The sequence below is a fragment of the Condylura cristata genome, unplaced genomic scaffold (assembly GCF_000260355.1).
Source record: "Condylura cristata isolate star-nosed mole 26May11 unplaced genomic scaffold, ConCri1.0 scaffold00005, whole genome shotgun sequence".
Classification (NCBI taxonomy): Eukaryota; Metazoa; Chordata; class Mammalia; order Eulipotyphla; family Talpidae; genus Condylura; species Condylura cristata.
The window spans coordinates 43,208,597-43,225,507 of NW_004567106.1; the positions used below are offsets into that span (position 1 = coordinate 43,208,597).

The following is a 16,911-nucleotide window of genomic DNA, read 5'->3' on the forward strand; positions in this document are numbered from 1 at the left end:
GGCAATAAGAGGATTCACCAAAGACAGAATGGGGAGCAGAACAGGCTGACTGACAAAGTACACTGCTGAGGGGAGCAGTGGGCGGATCAAGAGAGGTCTGCCTTGCCATGTGGATCTCTGGGGCAGGGATCAAACTCATGCTAAAGTTGCTTTGCTTCTTAGTGCTGTGCTTTAACCCGTTGTGCCACCAGGGAGGGCCCTATAGTGTTTTACTTTTAAAAAATGTAAAAATCCCTAAAATTTAATAATCAGACCAAACTTGATTTCATTATTATAAACTTTTCAAACATCTATGAGCCTACACTTTGGAAAACTAGTAAGATAACTTTGTGTTTTCAAATTCTTCCATTCTAGCTGTTTTGTATTATTAATTTTTATAATTTTTAATCAAAATCTACAAGTCATACTATACTTAAATCCAACCTCACAAATATTTAAAAAATCAGCATTTTAATAATTTTTGAAATTCCAAATAAACTTTCAGTACTTTAGCCTACATAGGTAATGAAAAAACGTAACATCCAATAGTGAGACTATAGGTGTAATTTTTTTAATGATACACTTTAATTTAGTCCTTTTCTCCCTACCCTTTTTTCTTCTTCTTTTGTGATTTCATGGCAAAGAAGTTACTGAAAATAAGGACTTTCTATTTCTACTTTAGGTTCTTTTTTTTTCCATCTCAGTTAATTAGCTAAGACAGTAGGTGTTATCTGATTGCTGTTCTTGTGAAAACAGGCAAAAATATGTTGCTTTTAACAATGAATGTTAATAGCTGATTAGTTCAGAGGGATGGTGTTAATGAGGCCAAGGTCAAGGGATGTTATTATTTTCAGCCAGGTAAACACTTTATGCTTCACAGTTATAACCTCTGAATCAGAAATATCTGGGTGCCTTTTTTTTTTTTTTTTTTTTGGTATAATGACAGCACAGTATTAACCTATAGAGCAATAGCTCTTAGGTTTTTTTCAAAAGTCGATCATTAAGATTTATAAAATTTAAGATTAAATAATACCAAAGAGGAATATACTTAGGAGAGCAGTTGATACTATGAATGAAAAGGAGATTTGGTGTGGGGGAGATATATTTGAACCCTCCTTGATGGCACAGCAGGTTAAAACACTGCACTAAGAAGCTAAAGCCAATTCAGCAGGGGTTTAATCCCTGCCTGGGGGCAAGGGGGGGGGAAGGGGAGGAGGGTGACAACATGGCACAGCAGACATCTCCTGACCTGTCCACTGCTCTTCTCAGCAGTGTAGTTTATCAGTCAGCCTGTTCTGCTCCCCACTGTCTCTGGTGAATCCTCTCACCACCTCTGCACCTCTGGCCTGTACTCCAGTTCTTTATGCATAAATAAATAAATCTTTAAAAAAAACCAAAAAGATATATTCCACATAGTGCTTAGCTAACAATACTTCCATACAAGTTTAGTGGTTTTTCCACACAAAGTTTTATTTGCACGGATGTTACAACAATAACTATGACTCACTGTACTAAAAATATTTGAAAATATTCTTTAGCACAAATATGTACGAATTACTCATTCCAAAACAATGTATTAATTATACAAGAATAATCCCTTAGTACCTAAATAAAACCTCTGTAAGTGCAGAAACGTAAGTGATACTTTAGCTGAGAGTAAATTTAACAAAGACATCAACATTGAGCATGCTAGTTTAATCTTTAAAAAAAGCTTGGCTGAAAAAAAAATCTTTAAAACTTACCTATGCTATAATCAGGGAAATACAAGACAAACGGCTCAAAGCATCCAGTATTTGGACGAAATTTTTCCCAAACAATTTCACTCAGAAAGATAACAGTCACATTTGTGTCTGTCTGCAAAAGAAAGATAATAAAAGTAAATATCCATTTAAAAAAATTAATCAGAGCAGTAATTCCATTTGAATTTTTCTTTCAAATAAATCCAGCAGAGTTCCAACATATAACAAATTATTTGCATATTAATAAGCCACATTTAGAACACCTAATCAAGGAGCTCATCCACTTGCAAATTTTCATGCATAATTACTTGAAATTTCCATAAAACTTTTGGGATAATCAATACTTCAGTTACCCATGAATGCTAGTATAGTCATATAAGGATTTATTTCAAAGAAATTCAGAAATTCATTTGTTGAGTAATAATTAAGGCAAAACCTTTTTTGAGAATTTTCAAAGGAATCATAAGCTTTCAATCAATAAACAAAAGCAAACCTTAACATCTCTCAACAGGCCCTCCCTTAGTGGCACAGCAGATTAAAACTCAGCACGGCAAGCTAGCCACAGCCACTTCAGTGAATGTTCGATCCCCCTGCCCCGGAGGTGGCCCACATGGCTCACCAGACATCTCCTGACTCACCGGCTCCTCCCCTCAGCAGTATACTTCATCTATCTACCTGTTCTGCTCCCCACTCTATCTCTGGTGACACCTCTCACCGCCCCTGCACCTTTAGCCTACTCCCCAGTTCTGTATGAATAAATAAATAAATCTTTAAAAAAAATACTGAGGTTAAAAAAAAAAAAAAAAGTATTTATCAGGGCCCTCCCTGGTGGCAAGAAGTTTAAAACATAGTACTGCAAGTTAGCTACAGCCACTTCAGTGCTGCTGCTTTAGTGCTGCTGTTTCTATCCCACCCCAGAGGTGACCCACATGGCGCAGCAGACTTCTTCTGTCTCACCCGATTCTCCCCTCAGCAGTGTACTTCGTTTGTCAATCTGCCTGATTTGTTCCCCACTCTGTCTCTGGTGAATCCTCTCACCGCCCCTGCATCTCTGGACTGTACCCCAGTACTCTATGCATAAATAAATAAATCTTAGCAAAAAAAAAGAATTTATCAGCCTGAAAGGATTTTAAGTTAGCAATGTTCTCATCTGTTGCTCTGAAAGTATTTTCAATATACAATGATATCTAAATTTAAACTTCATTTTATTCAGATAAATATTTAAAATTAAAAATGAGGAATTATTTTGCTCTAGTTTTCTTAAATAAAACACATTTTAAAAATCAAGTGTTTTTTCAGAAATGTGGTAACAATTATTTTCTTTTCCTGTAGAGTTGAGAATACTATGAATCTTTTTTAATTTTCTTTGGAAAATTTCCACAATTAAAACTAAAAGAAAAAAATGAGAGCCCTACCTATAGTAAACATACTCATTGTTGGCAAGTATGACGAGAAAACATATGGTAAACTATACTGAAAGAACAAGAGGACAGCAAGGATGCAATATGGATATTACCCATAGTCCTAAAGCAAAGCAAAGGGAAATAGTGGAAGAAGAAAGGCAAAAACAAAACAAACAGTATAAAGAAAGGAAAGGTCCTTGGTTTCTGCAGTAAAATGCCAAAAGCTAATTAAACTGGAAAAGGTTAGATTTTGAAGAAACACAGACTAGCCCACCAAGAGCTTCACTTACTCTCATATTGTCCTCTTCGCATCTGTACTCTATTATGAGTTCTACTAAAAGTGAATTTTAGGAGACAGCCTTAAGCACACAAAGATTTCTTTTCAGTGGCACTTGGAAAATCTCTCTGACCTTCTAGCAGTTTCTCAAACTTGAATAAAAATGTATTTAACACTACAAAAGTGGGAATGGTCTATGCACTGTTTCCTCAACTATTTAATTTTTTTTATAATTACTCAATACATAATACAGACATAAAACGAGGCAGGTATAAAGTATTCATACTGAAAGCACTTACAAAATTTTAAGATCAAAATTTATTTGCAAGTTAAAACAAAATTACAAAGCTAATAAAATTTAAAACAGCTCGGTATGATGAATGGTACTCTTTTGCTAAAACTATGTTTTGCTCACTTTGTGAATGTTGTATTAACCAGAAGCAGTCACATTTCTTTTGAATTTGTATCCCTGTACAAACTGGTATTGGTGAACACTGAATTTTCTCATGGGCTTTCTTTATTCAAACTACTGCAAAACCCTGTTTTCACCACAATACTTGACTTTCCTCTGATATATGTGTACTAGGTCCACCCTGATTCTTTTCTCACTAGATCATGACAGAGTAGTATTAAAACACTATTCAATGCCAGCACAATTATAACTGGAAAAACAAAGCTGGTCCTTATACTCAGTGGTCATGAGCTAGAACCCCAGGTGATTTAGAATAAACATACTCTTTTTTAAAAAATACTAAGATGAAAAGATAGATTTTTAAATAAACTTTCCTTGCAAAGAGTTCAAACTCTAGCCCCTCATTTCTTCTAGAAAACACCTAAAATCTTTTAGTAGAAAGCAGGGTTAACCACTTTATACTTAAAAATAAAGAGCAAAAATAATTGAAGAATACACTTTACCAAGTCACAAAGTGCTTTTACTTTAAGAAAAATGCTCATCTTTACTTAATACAGAGAAATGCAAATTAAAATTATATTAAAATATAATTTTTTACCTAGATCAGGAAAATTAAAATAATTGATAATATGATCTACTGATAAGTCTGCAGAGGGAAAAGACTCTCTTATGTTACTTACCAATTCTTGTAACCTAAGAAATCCAGGCAGAAGATTGGCATCCATGTCTCTTAGATACTCTGCTTTATCTAGAACCTTATTTAAAAAAAAAGTAGCATCAAAATTTACAAATTTATATAGCATATTCCACAATGCAAGCCTTGAATTTTCCATGTTAAAAAGAAAAAAACTTATGTTTTAACTTATTTACTTTTGTATTAATAGAAGACATTTCAAATAGTTACAATACAGATAACTTACAGCATATTTTAAACCAAATTTTTACATGGAAAATGAGTCATAGCTACATTTAAAAGGTTTCTTTTATAAGTATACTATCAAAAGGATGATATAAGCTACATTAAAGACATATTCTTAGGTATAAGAAATACAATTATATGCACTGTATGCAGAAATTTTGTTTAAAATTTGTAACTATATGCTAGTCCTATTTAATTGATTACGCAAAAAAAGATTAAAGTCTATTCAGTGTATGGGAGGGAATATGATTTTTTTTAAGGCCTTATGTTTTAGCAATAGTGAGTATATCTCTGCCAGATGCAGTGTATATATATTTATATATAGCATAACATGACATACATAGTAGATATGGTATATAAATATATATGTATAGATATAACCATACAGAGGACATAAATCTGACTACATATTTATAGGTAATTATATGAATTTGGGTGATTAATTCATTGGGGTACATTACACTATTCTCATTATATGTTTGAAATTTCTATGAGAAAAAACATGTAAAAAGAAGAAAACCTGCTTCAAAAGATCATTCATCAGCACATAAAGAAGTCAAGTTCTTAAAAGCACTATCTAAAATATTTAGTCTACCTTTTCACTTTTTACTATGGAAATTTTAAAATATACAAAAAAATAGGAACATTAGTGGCATGAACTTCCACATTTATTTCATGCATCCCCAACAAATATTAACATGACCAATTTTGCTTCTTCTATACCTCACTTTTCCCCTCTACCATCTTGATGAAATATTTAAGCTAAGTCACAAACACACCGTTCCATCTGTAGATGTATCAGTCTGTAGCTCTTAGAGACGAGGACTTTAATAAAACATACCCACCGCATTATCTTGCCTTAAAAAACTGACAATATTCCTTAATATCTTCTAATAACCAGTACTCAAAATTTTCCATTTGACTCATACACATCTTCTCAGGGTTGATTTATTTGATTTCAGAATCCAAAAAGGTCCATATATTGCAACTTATTGTATGTGGTCTGTCTTCTAAGTTTGTTTTAAATTATAACCATCTTCCTCACTTTTTCTGTCCTTTAAGATCATCTGTTGTATATCATTTCCTGTATTCTGCATTGCTGACTGCATCGCTGCAGTGTCATTAAACACATTGCTTTATTCCTTATATATATATATATCAATTTTCAGAATGCGTTTGAGTCTGTATTAAGTTTTCTGTGGCTACTAATGGCTTAAATCAGACTAAAAAAATCTGTTCTCTCACAGTTCTGAAGGTCTGAAGTCAGTTTCCCCAGGCTACCACCAACATATTGGCAGGAGTGTGTTCTAACACCTCTGGAGTAGAAATGATACCTTGCTTCTTCCACTTCTAGTGGCTGCCAGGTTCTTTGGCTTGTGGAAACCATCACTCCAGTCCTCAGGGTAGCATCTTCAAATCCTCACTCAGTCTCCTTTCCCCTGCTTGTTACCTGGCCTTTTCTCCTGCGTATGTGGTATAATCAAATCTTCCCCATCTCTCTCACATAGACATGTTTTATTGGATCTCAGATCCACCCAGATAATCCAAGCAAAGATTTCAAGACCCGTAAATCAGTCACTTTTGCAATGACCCATTTTCCAAATGAGATAATATACAAATTCTGAGGATTAGTACTGAAATCTTCAGAGGTCATTATTCAGTCTACTGCAGTATCCTATTAAACCCATACTGTACTCAAAGTATTTTGTGTTGCTTTATATATTTTATCATTATAAATTCATAGATTTTCACTTATCTACTGTGCTTCCATCCATTAAATTCATCATTCATTTTGAAGGTCAAACTGTGCCAATGAAAACCCTTTATATTGGCTTCTGCATCTTTTTTCCTCCCAGCATTACTGAAATATAACTGACATAAGAACACTGCACAGGTGTTAGGTATACATCATGTGAATTTGTTACATATTAAAAAATGAATACCATACCACCACAGAGTTAGCTAACATCTTATTAGTCACATTATTATTTCTTCTTTGAGTGAAAACATTTAAAATCTACTTTATTCTCTTCACAACTTCCAAGTATATAATACAATATCATTAACTATAATCACCATGGTGTACATTAGATTCCCCATGATTTATTCATCTTTTAACTGGAGGTTTTATACTCTTTGGCCAACTTGTACATATTTTATCCACCTTTCAGATCCTGGCAACACTATCCTACTCTGTTACTATGTGTTCAACGATTTTAAAGTTCACATATAAATGAGATCATAGAGTATTTATCTTTCTCTGTTTAAGTTATTTCACTTAGAATAATGTCCTCAAAGTCCATCTATGTTGTCCTAAATGACAGGACTGCCTTCTTTCTTTCAGCTGAATAATATCCTATGTGCATGTGCATACATATATATAAAATGCATCTTCTTTATCCATTCATCCACTGACAATTTAGTTTGCTGCCATTAATTTAGCTAATGTCAATAATACTGCAATGAACATGGGCCCTAATCTAGAAGTGAGACTACTGGATCATATAGAAAGTTGAAGCTTTAGTTGTTTGAGGTGTTCCATATTGTTTTTCATAATGGTTACACCATTTTCTTAACAGCTGTATTACAAATACCCTTTTCAGTGTAAAAGGATTCTTTTAACAGGTGTGCAATAAGTCATGGTGGTTTCAATTTGCATTTTCCTGATGGTTAGTGATGTCAACTATTTTCCTAGACTCAATTTCCATGCCTTCTTTGGAAAAATGTCGGTTGAGGTCTTCAGGCCACTTTCTAATCAGATTTGTTTTATGCTATTGAGTTGTATGAGCTCTTTATATATTTTAGAAATTAATGACCTTATCAGATACATGATTTATAAATATTCTCTCCATTTGGTAGACTGCCTTTTCATTTTATTAATGATTTCCTTTGCTAAAACTTTTTAAGTTTGATGTTGTCCAATTATTTTGCCTTTGTTTCTTGCATTTTTGATGTCACATCCAAAAAATGAGTTTATAGTTTCAGCTACTGTAATTCTTCAATATAGTGTGAGTTAATTCTTACAAATTATGAACTTTAAGCCAGAGATCTAATTTCAATCGTTTCCATGTGTTCATTCAATTTTCCTAGTTCATCTATTGAAGAGACTGTCTGTTTCCAATTGAGTATTCTTGACTCACTGTTCAAATATTAATTCATAATATATACAAAGGTTTACTTCTGGACTCTCAAATCTATTTTTAAACCAGTTCCATAATGGTTTTATTACTTTAGCTTTATAACATAGTTTACCAATGGGTTTGGCTAGTACATACATTTTAACAATACTATTCATGTGCTTCTGTGTCTTTTTGAAAAGACCCTAGTAGTAATGATAGTTTCCTAGCTAATGAAAGTTTTCCTAGCTTATGACCCTAGTAATAATGATAGTTTCCTAGCAAGATCATCTAGGTTCATGTAGAATTTTTCCCAAAACTGAAATGACCCTTCGTCCAAGAAAATATTGTTAAATTTATACTTTAATATTATTGCAAATTATAACTTTAAATTATGAATAAAATTAAAATGCAGAAAGTATAACATCATTTCCTTGTATAGCACTAATTGTTTTGTATCAATTTTATTGAGAGCTTGAAACAATGTATGAGAGTAATCAATTTAAGATTATTTTATTCCTAAAATTATTTACTGCTAGTTTCTGCACTTTGTATTATGCAATTTTCCTTCTCTAATCCAGGACACAATTAATTCAAATAAATTGGCCCATTTTTATACCCATTTTAATGCAAAACACAAAGCTAAAGCAGTGAATAGTTCATTTTTCTGATCTGATAGCTAATCGACTATAATTAATGATTTCTGTGGATTCTAATATGCTTCTTCAAAAGCGATTATCAGATAACTAATATTCAAGAAGTAAAAAAACTTTCATTCAGATCTCAAATATTTTTTATGACTTACATGAAGGCATCTAATTTGTAAGCTAATTTACAAACTAGAAAATACTCTCAGACATCTTTTTGTATTATTTCCTAAGTAGTGATGCTTACCAATCCAAATAGTTGAACAGTCTGTAGATTCACTCTACAAAGTATCTTATGCAGAAAACCTGCAAAACTTTAATGTTTTCCTACTTGATTATATTGGGCTTGGAAAATAATACCCAACCTATCAGAAAATTCTATCAATTTTCATTCAAAATATGTCAAAATCATTTCTTACCATCTCTACTGCTACTACAATGATCTAGCCAACATTAAATTAAATAAAGTACTTTAGCACAGTTTTAAAAACACTCCATGATCTGCCCCCACCTACTGCTCTAAGTTTTTCTCCTTTATAACTTGAAACTATAGTATTTGGCATTCCCTGACCTCTTTTCCACCTACATGCCTTTGCTTATCTCTATATGAAATTCCTCTTCTATAGATTTTTCCTACTACTCATTTTAGTTTGATCTAAACCGCTATCACCTCATAAAGATAGACGAGAAGTGCCTTAGTTATCGCTTACCACATATGAATATGTGTCTTAACTTTCCCATTAAACTGAAGCTCCCTCTGGGTAAGAAATATATTGTTTTATTCCAAAGCACTTTTTGCAACACATTATATGCAATAACACTCAAAACAAATACACAAATTAGTTAATAAGCAAATCAGTTTTCAGTGAGAGATGATACAATGAAATTAAATTACTTACAATATATACAGTCTGATTGTTGAGATTTTCGGCCTTGGTTACTTGTTTAAATAAACGAACAAAGTCATTAAACGTTTCACAGGTTATTTGTGTAGAACAACCATCCTCTGAAGAACGATGACTCAACTTGTTTAAAATTTGTTCTAAAAGCAGTCTCAAGGTAAAGCATTCAACACAATTCACAAAGACATGTGGGAGCTAAAAAAAAAAAAAGGTAAATAGAAAATATATACAATAATGGCTTTGTTGAATCCCCATTTGCCCTTCTAAATCCATAACCCACCATTCTCAACCTGCTCTGTGTTCCAGGAAGCTTTAGACTACGTGCTTTACCACCTACACTAACTCTAGTGGATATTATATTCTAACTGGAGGAACCAGCAAGGGGCTGGAAAAGACTGGTAAGAGAGAAAAGTTTACTATTTATTCCCTTGACTCCATTCCTCCCCCTCAATGGTCCAAAGTTTGAGAATGGGTACATTCTTCTACCAAAGGCCACAATTCCAGTTGGGCAGTCCCTCATCTAAGGTTACAGCTCCTGATGGGGTCTGGTAACAGCTCCTGTGGCCCATTCAGGTTGGGGAAAACAAAGGTTCTCAGTGCTGTTCTGCACCCCACTCTGTCTCTGGTGAATCCTTTTATCCTCTTGCATCTCTGGCCTATACCCTAGCTCTTGGATGCATAAATAAATCTTTAAAAAAATAAATAAAGATTCTCAGTGCTTCATCGTCCTTTATTGGTTCCCTGATACTGATTCAACCTTTGTAAAAACAGTTCCTCAATTAAACTCACTTCAACTATTGGCCATTTGTTTTCCATAGAAATTCAAAACATTTTCCTACACAGAAATCTAATGAAGAAACTCAAGTTCATTGGAATGTTAAAATTCTTTGTGGAAATTTCATATTTAAAAATTTAAGGTAATAACCTTAATAATGAATGAACCCAGTGAAGGAATTATCAAAAATAACTTTAAGAGTCAGAAATCATAATAATCCTCTTATGAGAATTGAGAACTAGCTCTTCATTTAGAGAACTATTAAAATGGAGATGTTTCAAAAAGAAGGAAGCAAAAAGACTTCCTCAGAAATATAGACTGTTCTCAGAATGAAATCTTAATAGCAGTATCGATTACTCAGAGGAAGGTAACCCGTGGAATTTAACACAAATGGAACCAGCACATCTTTTTAGTGATAAATCACACCCATAAGGCCTTTCTTTCTCTCATGATAATTATATTACAGTTTATTTAGGCAGAGTTTAACTAGACTTTGCTGACTTCCTTTACCCCCATTCCTTTATGTACTAGAGTCCATAATACAGCTTGAATAACTGTCTTGCTTACTGCTATCTGTGTACTACCCATGACCTTTAGGGGCAGCAAATTATCTTCTGTGTACCTGTATCAGAGATAGTGATAATTACCATTTATTAAAGTGTTTGAATAGCAGAAAAAACTTTAATGAATTAAAAAGTGAAATGAAACCTTAAAGATGGACCTCCCTTATTTGCTTTTCATGCTTTTTAACTCGTGTGTGTGTGGTGTGTGCTTGATACTTCCTTTGATTCTTTATATAGGAAATTCTAGAATGTGAATGCCGGACCCATACCTTGCTCACACAGATTATGAAATCTGAGCATCTATTTTTCTTTTTTTGTAAAAGCAGAGAAGATTTTCAAGATCAAAGGCTAAAATCTGCAAGTTGATATAAGCAAAACACTGTACATGTTGCTGGGAGAATGTCAAGAAACCAGGAAGCATAAACAGAGATCACAGCTGAGAGGACTAAATAAGCACAGAGTGCTGAGGTTGCACAACACAGGGGCATCTAACAGGCTAAGATGAGGGAAGTCTTCCTTCACTTTAAGCAGAAGAATAAAAAAACAATCTTTAAGCAACAGGATAGTAGAAATGGTGTGAGAAATATAAGAAAGCCAGAGGGAGGAGTACATGCCAAGGCTTGAAATTAAGAGCAGGAACTTTAAACAGTTCAGCATGCCATACAAAATATCATACTTGAGTGCTTAGAACTAGGATTACCAAACTACAGTCTACCGGTCATCTATTTATAACAAAAGCTATATTAGAACACAGACAAGTCCATCGGATCCTGCCCATAGCTTCTTTCACATTAAGGCAGAGTTTAGCAGTTATAATAGAAACTGTACTGCCAACAAGCCTAAAGTAGTTACTATGAGATCTTAAGAAAATGTTTACCCATCTTTAAGATACAAAAAAGATATGGCACTCTACTAAGTGTTGAACATATATTAAAAATTACAGTAAGCATCTTTCACCTATTAACTCATTTAATTTTCAACAATTCCATGTGTGGTCTCTATTAGCCCTACTTTTCAGATAGGGAAAGCACTAAGTGGTGAATCCAGAAGAACATGAGTGGGCCAGATTCTACAGCCCAAACCGTTTAACTATTAATATAACATTATGACAGATAAATTTGGGCCTCCCTGGTGGTACAAAGGTTGAAGTCTCAGCACTATCAAGCTATAGTCAGCTGAGCCAGTCAATCCCTGGCCAGGAACTTGACCTAATTGGCACAGCAGACCTCTACTGTTTTTCCAGCTGCTCCCCCCAGGAATGTGTTTCAGTACATCCACCTGTTCTATATCCCCACTCTGTCTCTGGTGAATCCTCTTACCCCTTGGCACTTTTGGTCTACAAGTCAGTTCTTATAGGCATAAATAAATAAAATAAATCTTTGAAAAATAAAAAAAAATAAACTGAGTTCAATTTATGAAATTCTTATATATATATATATATATATATATATATATATCAGGCAAAAAATTGACAGTTTCCTGAAGATCTGCAGTAAGTATGTAGTTGTAGGGTGAATAACAGATTGCATTAGGAAACTGCTATATAAATACATGAAAGAAACCGTGGTAAATAAAAATGAAATCGTAGCAACAGCTAAAATTAAAGGTAACTGAAGTTAAGACATTAATGATGTGGAATCAATAGAAGATGTTTACTTGTTCAACTTACTGAAAGAGCAAGGATGAGGAAACAGGAAAGAGCAGTTTTAGACATCTGTGGGAGTGGCAAGACCATCATGATAGGCAATTTGGGAAAGGCAGCGTAAACTCAGTTTTGTATTTGTGGAGATTAATTACAAGTATCTAACAGACTGTTTATAGATTGTGGCATATAATAAACTGGTGATTATAATAAATACAACAGAAAAGAAACCGATTTTAATGTACTTTTAAATTTATTACTATATGTTTTACCACAAATGTTATCAGTCATATAATAAAAGTGAACAGAGGGGAAATATTACTCAGCTTAAAACGTAACTTTCTAACATCAAGTCTCAAATTAGCTAACAATGACTTCTGAAGTTTAGTCTTTTAAAACAGTCAAACAAATGTTGGCCAAATAAAAGATACTCCTTCAAAGAAAAGTGGATTAAACAATTTCTCAGATTCCTTCCAGTTTTAACATTCTGAGTAGAAATTACTTTCCCTTCCAGTTTTAACATTCTGAATAGAAATTACTTAACAAAGAGTTTGGGGTTAGTCTTACCTCTAAAGTATTTAACAAGGTTTGTGTAACGTAAGTCTTTCCACTGGCAGTATGACCATAAATAAAAATGGATGGAAAGCTGAAATGATGTCTCTAAGAGAGAGAGAGAAAAAAATAACAGCCCATAAATACAAAACAGAAATATCAACCCATGATAGAGTTGTATGTGATAAAATATTCAATCCAAAATATTTCAACAGTGATCATAAGGTGGATTTTATCATTACACATCACACTTACTTGACTTTAACTATAGTACTTTCTGATAAAAATTTCAATTCCTGAAAAACTACATTTGGTGTATTTATGTGTGTGTGTGTAAAACCACATATTTATACTTCTTGTTACTGTATAGGTCTATTTATACAAATACTTATATTTTCAGATTTATAGATCTGAGATATTTTTCAAGGAAAATTATGACAATACTTAATTTTTATCTTAACCATTTTATGAAGAATCTAACCCTGCAACTTCAATTATACATTTTTATATTAAGCATATTTAATGACAGGGTGAAAAGGAGTCCTCTGTTTTTATGAGGAAAACTCATAAAACACTTTGAATTTAAAAAAACCTCTGAATTATGCACACTATATTTACCTTGGCCTAAAAGTATACATGTCATCAGATAAAATGGACAGAGCATATATTACAAATAATTATTTGCAAGGTCTTCACATAGTACATTAAGTGTCCAGCAAAAAAAAAAGTAAAAAATTATCAAAGGCCCCTCCATTGATCTAGCCAGTATTCTAACTATGCTTTATATTCATTCACTCAATGCACATTTGTTAAACACCTACAAAATGTTGAAAACTATGGTGACTCAAGAAGTACAAATCTGTTTCGGAGGAGTTCATAATGTAATGGAAAGACAAACATTTTAAAAATAATTACAAGAAAATTAGATGATGCAATTTTCATGAAAGTTTCTATAATCATCTAGTACAATAGTAGTCACAAACATTTAATTTATTCTAGCCACTAATTACACATTTCCTTTTGCAAGACAAATCAGGAACTCAGACTTATGCAGGAATAATCTTTCTGAATGGCTTATGCCTATGGCAAAAACAATTTCAATGCTAAATACAGGCTAAAAATATATGTTTTGATACATAAAAGCCATTTTAAAAGGTTTATGTAGCAATCTTACAAATTAACTAGCTCAAAATTCTGTACAAGGAACTAAATACATGCTTGTTGAGCATCTCTGCTATCCAAATAGTATATTTCAGTATTTAAAGAGAAGTTCGCGACAGTCTTTCAGAAAATTTTTCCAAGCTACATTAAAAATCTCCTTTTCTGGGCCCTCCATGGTGGCACGGTGGATTAAAACAGCACTGGGAAGCTAAAGCCACTTCAGCGTGAGTTGATCTCCACCTGCCCCGAAGTGACCCACATGGCGCAGCAGACACCTCCTGACCCACCCACTGCTCCCCTCAGCAGAGTACTTTGTAGATCTGCCTGTTCTGCTCCCCACTCTGTGTCTGGTGAATTTTCTCACGGCCCCTGTACCTCTGGCTTGTACCCCAGCTCTGTATGCATAAATAAATAAATCTTCAAAAAAAAAAAAATCTCTTCGGGCCCTCCCTATTGATGCAATGGATTAAAGCACAGCATTATGAAGCTAAGCTAGAAGCAGCAACCTCAGGAGTTTGATCCCTGGCCAGGAGGGTGACCCACATGGCCTGGCAGGCCTCTCCTAACTCGCCCACTGCTCCCCTCAGCAGTGTAATTCCTCAGTCTGCCTGTTCTGCGCCCCACTCTGTCTCTGGTGAATCGTCTCACCGTCCCTGTACCTCTGGCATAAATAAATCTTTAAAAATAAACAAATTTGAAAAAGTCTCCTTTTCTAGAATCCTGCCACAGTTGACTGCATATATTATTTGGTGCTTACTACTGTCTCATCCTTCCCCTTGCTACCTAGAATTGCATTGAACTTTCACACTGCTACTTACCTTTTCATCTTCAGAAACCTCTAACATAAAATAAATTGTAGTAAGTCAAGATTTGGCACGGTGCCCTACAGAGAACATGCATAGTATATACTTAATGCTAAACAAATGACTCTTCTTAGAAATATGAACCACGTTTTTATATTTCTATCTCCCACAAGCACAGTACAAGGGATATTACTGCTGTCAAACATGATTTGTAAAGCCCAAACCCTTCACATACTACTACCAAGTCAATATTACATCTCATCCCTATCTGCCAATACACTTCATCAGTTGAAGCACTTCTGGCTGGAAATTTATCAACCAGGGAAGGAATGTACAGAATATAACCACAAAAATGCTTCAATGATAATATGGCTAATATCACTGAAAATATTATAATCTGAAACTGACAGAAGATAGTCATTAACCTCTTAGTTCCCTAACATGTTCCTTTAAAAGGAGGGTGCAGCATCCACTAATACTTCATAGGCCACCTGAAGAGCCATTCACCATTTCCAATTGGATGAAAATACTTAAGAAAGCAAGGGGGTGAGGGGTGAGGGAGGGTGAGAGGAAGTGGATAAAGGGCATAACCCTAATCTCGCTTTTACTCTCTTTACAGGTTAAATTCAAGCCTGATTAATTACAAGTCAAAATTATAGCCTGAAGCAAAAGATCACCAGAATATAACAAAAAGGTTGTTTTGAATTGGTAACGCCATCTTTTACATAAGGAATACACACCCTAGAGGTGTCCACCCGAGGAAGACACTCTACCTCTTTTCTTGGGGATCATCTGAACTGCCACTCAGGAAGCCCAGACTCCAACCTCTTTAGGGCTTCAACAACTCTGCAAAAGCTGCGGAAGTTTTAAACCTGCAGCACCACGTAGTTCTCTCTGGTCTTGAAAACCGACTGCTCGCACTTAAATTACCCCAACTACATCGCTGAAATGTAGGAACTTATACTTGCATAAAAGAATTGCAAACGTCTACAAGCTGTATAAAATCCCGTTCCGTCGGAATAGGAGAATAAGCACCTCAAAAATGTGGCCTGTGTAAAATTCAGAGCCAAGGTCCAGCAGAGACGGGGACTAATTAGAAATTACTCTGGATTTAGAAGTGGGGTAGACCCACTGCAACCCCTCTGTCAACGCAAAAAGTGAACAGTTACTGCCCCTTAATACAAACACAAGCGTCAGAAAATTGAAACGTTTCCAAGACCCTGCCTCCACGATTTGGAAGAGAAACGATAGTTTGACAGTACCTCTCCAAACAGGGACTGCAAAGTGGACACTTGGGACTCTCGACAAAGCACCATGTTTTCCAAGTGAGGCATTGTGGCTAGTACGAGGGAGCAGCGCTGCCCGCGAGGGACTTGGCGACACGAGCCACAGCTTCCCCTCAGCCCTCGGTCTGCGTTCCCGCCGGAAACCCGACTCAAGGGGTTATGGGAGGGGCCGACGTGGCTATGCGTCTCCGTGACGTCAGCGCGCACCGAGCGTTCTCCCTCCCCCGCCCTAGTCTCCCGCGGTGGCCGTTGCTAGGCTATGTCCTTTTCAGAGCTGATTAGTGAACGGTGCTTTTGTACCGTGCAATCTATTGTCCGGGCTTTTCCCACCCCAAACCCAAGAAGATATGAGGATGGACGAACAGCAGAAGGCCTAGAAAGACCTAAGGGGTCGCTGTGGTCTCCAATCACCTTCGAATTCTGGGATACCCTGAATTTTAAAGTAATAGCTTTGGTCATGTAGCTGCATAGAGGATGAGAAGGTGCGCAAGAAGCTTCATCTCTTTACAGGAAGGCAGGGTTAGATGACCAGTATTCTTAAAAGATGGAGGTTTTCTTTTGAGAAGCTGTGGGAAATTTGTGGCTTCTGGTGCTTGAAGGGGGGGGGGGGGACGTGTAATGATGAATGAACGATTTGGAATTACTGTTTTTCATTCAAGTCCAAGAAAAAAAAAATCTGAAACTACTTCGCCTCTCTCTTCTAGGAGACTACAATGGTAGTCTGTCGCATTAGCC

At 35.0% G+C, this 16,911-nt stretch overlaps 1 protein-coding gene across 1 annotated transcript in view; it reads right to left on the minus strand.

Moving 5' to 3' along the window:
* The window catches only part of ORC5 (origin recognition complex, subunit 5), a 53,553-nt gene extending 37,253 nt beyond the window's left edge, over positions 1-16,300 (minus strand). The window contains exons 1-5 of the mRNA XM_004676913.2: positions 16,153-16,300; positions 12,942-13,034; positions 9,392-9,589; positions 4,491-4,565; positions 1,722-1,833 (exon numbers count right to left, since the gene is read on the minus strand). Of these exons, the coding sequence (XP_004676970.1) occupies positions 1,722-1,833; positions 4,491-4,565; positions 9,392-9,589; positions 12,942-13,034; positions 16,153-16,224 (550 nt within the window). The 5' untranslated portion in view covers positions 16,225-16,300. The remainder of the gene's footprint in view (positions 1-1,721; positions 1,834-4,490; positions 4,566-9,391; positions 9,590-12,941; positions 13,035-16,152) is intronic.
* Positions 16,301-16,911: the final 611 nt, after the last annotated feature.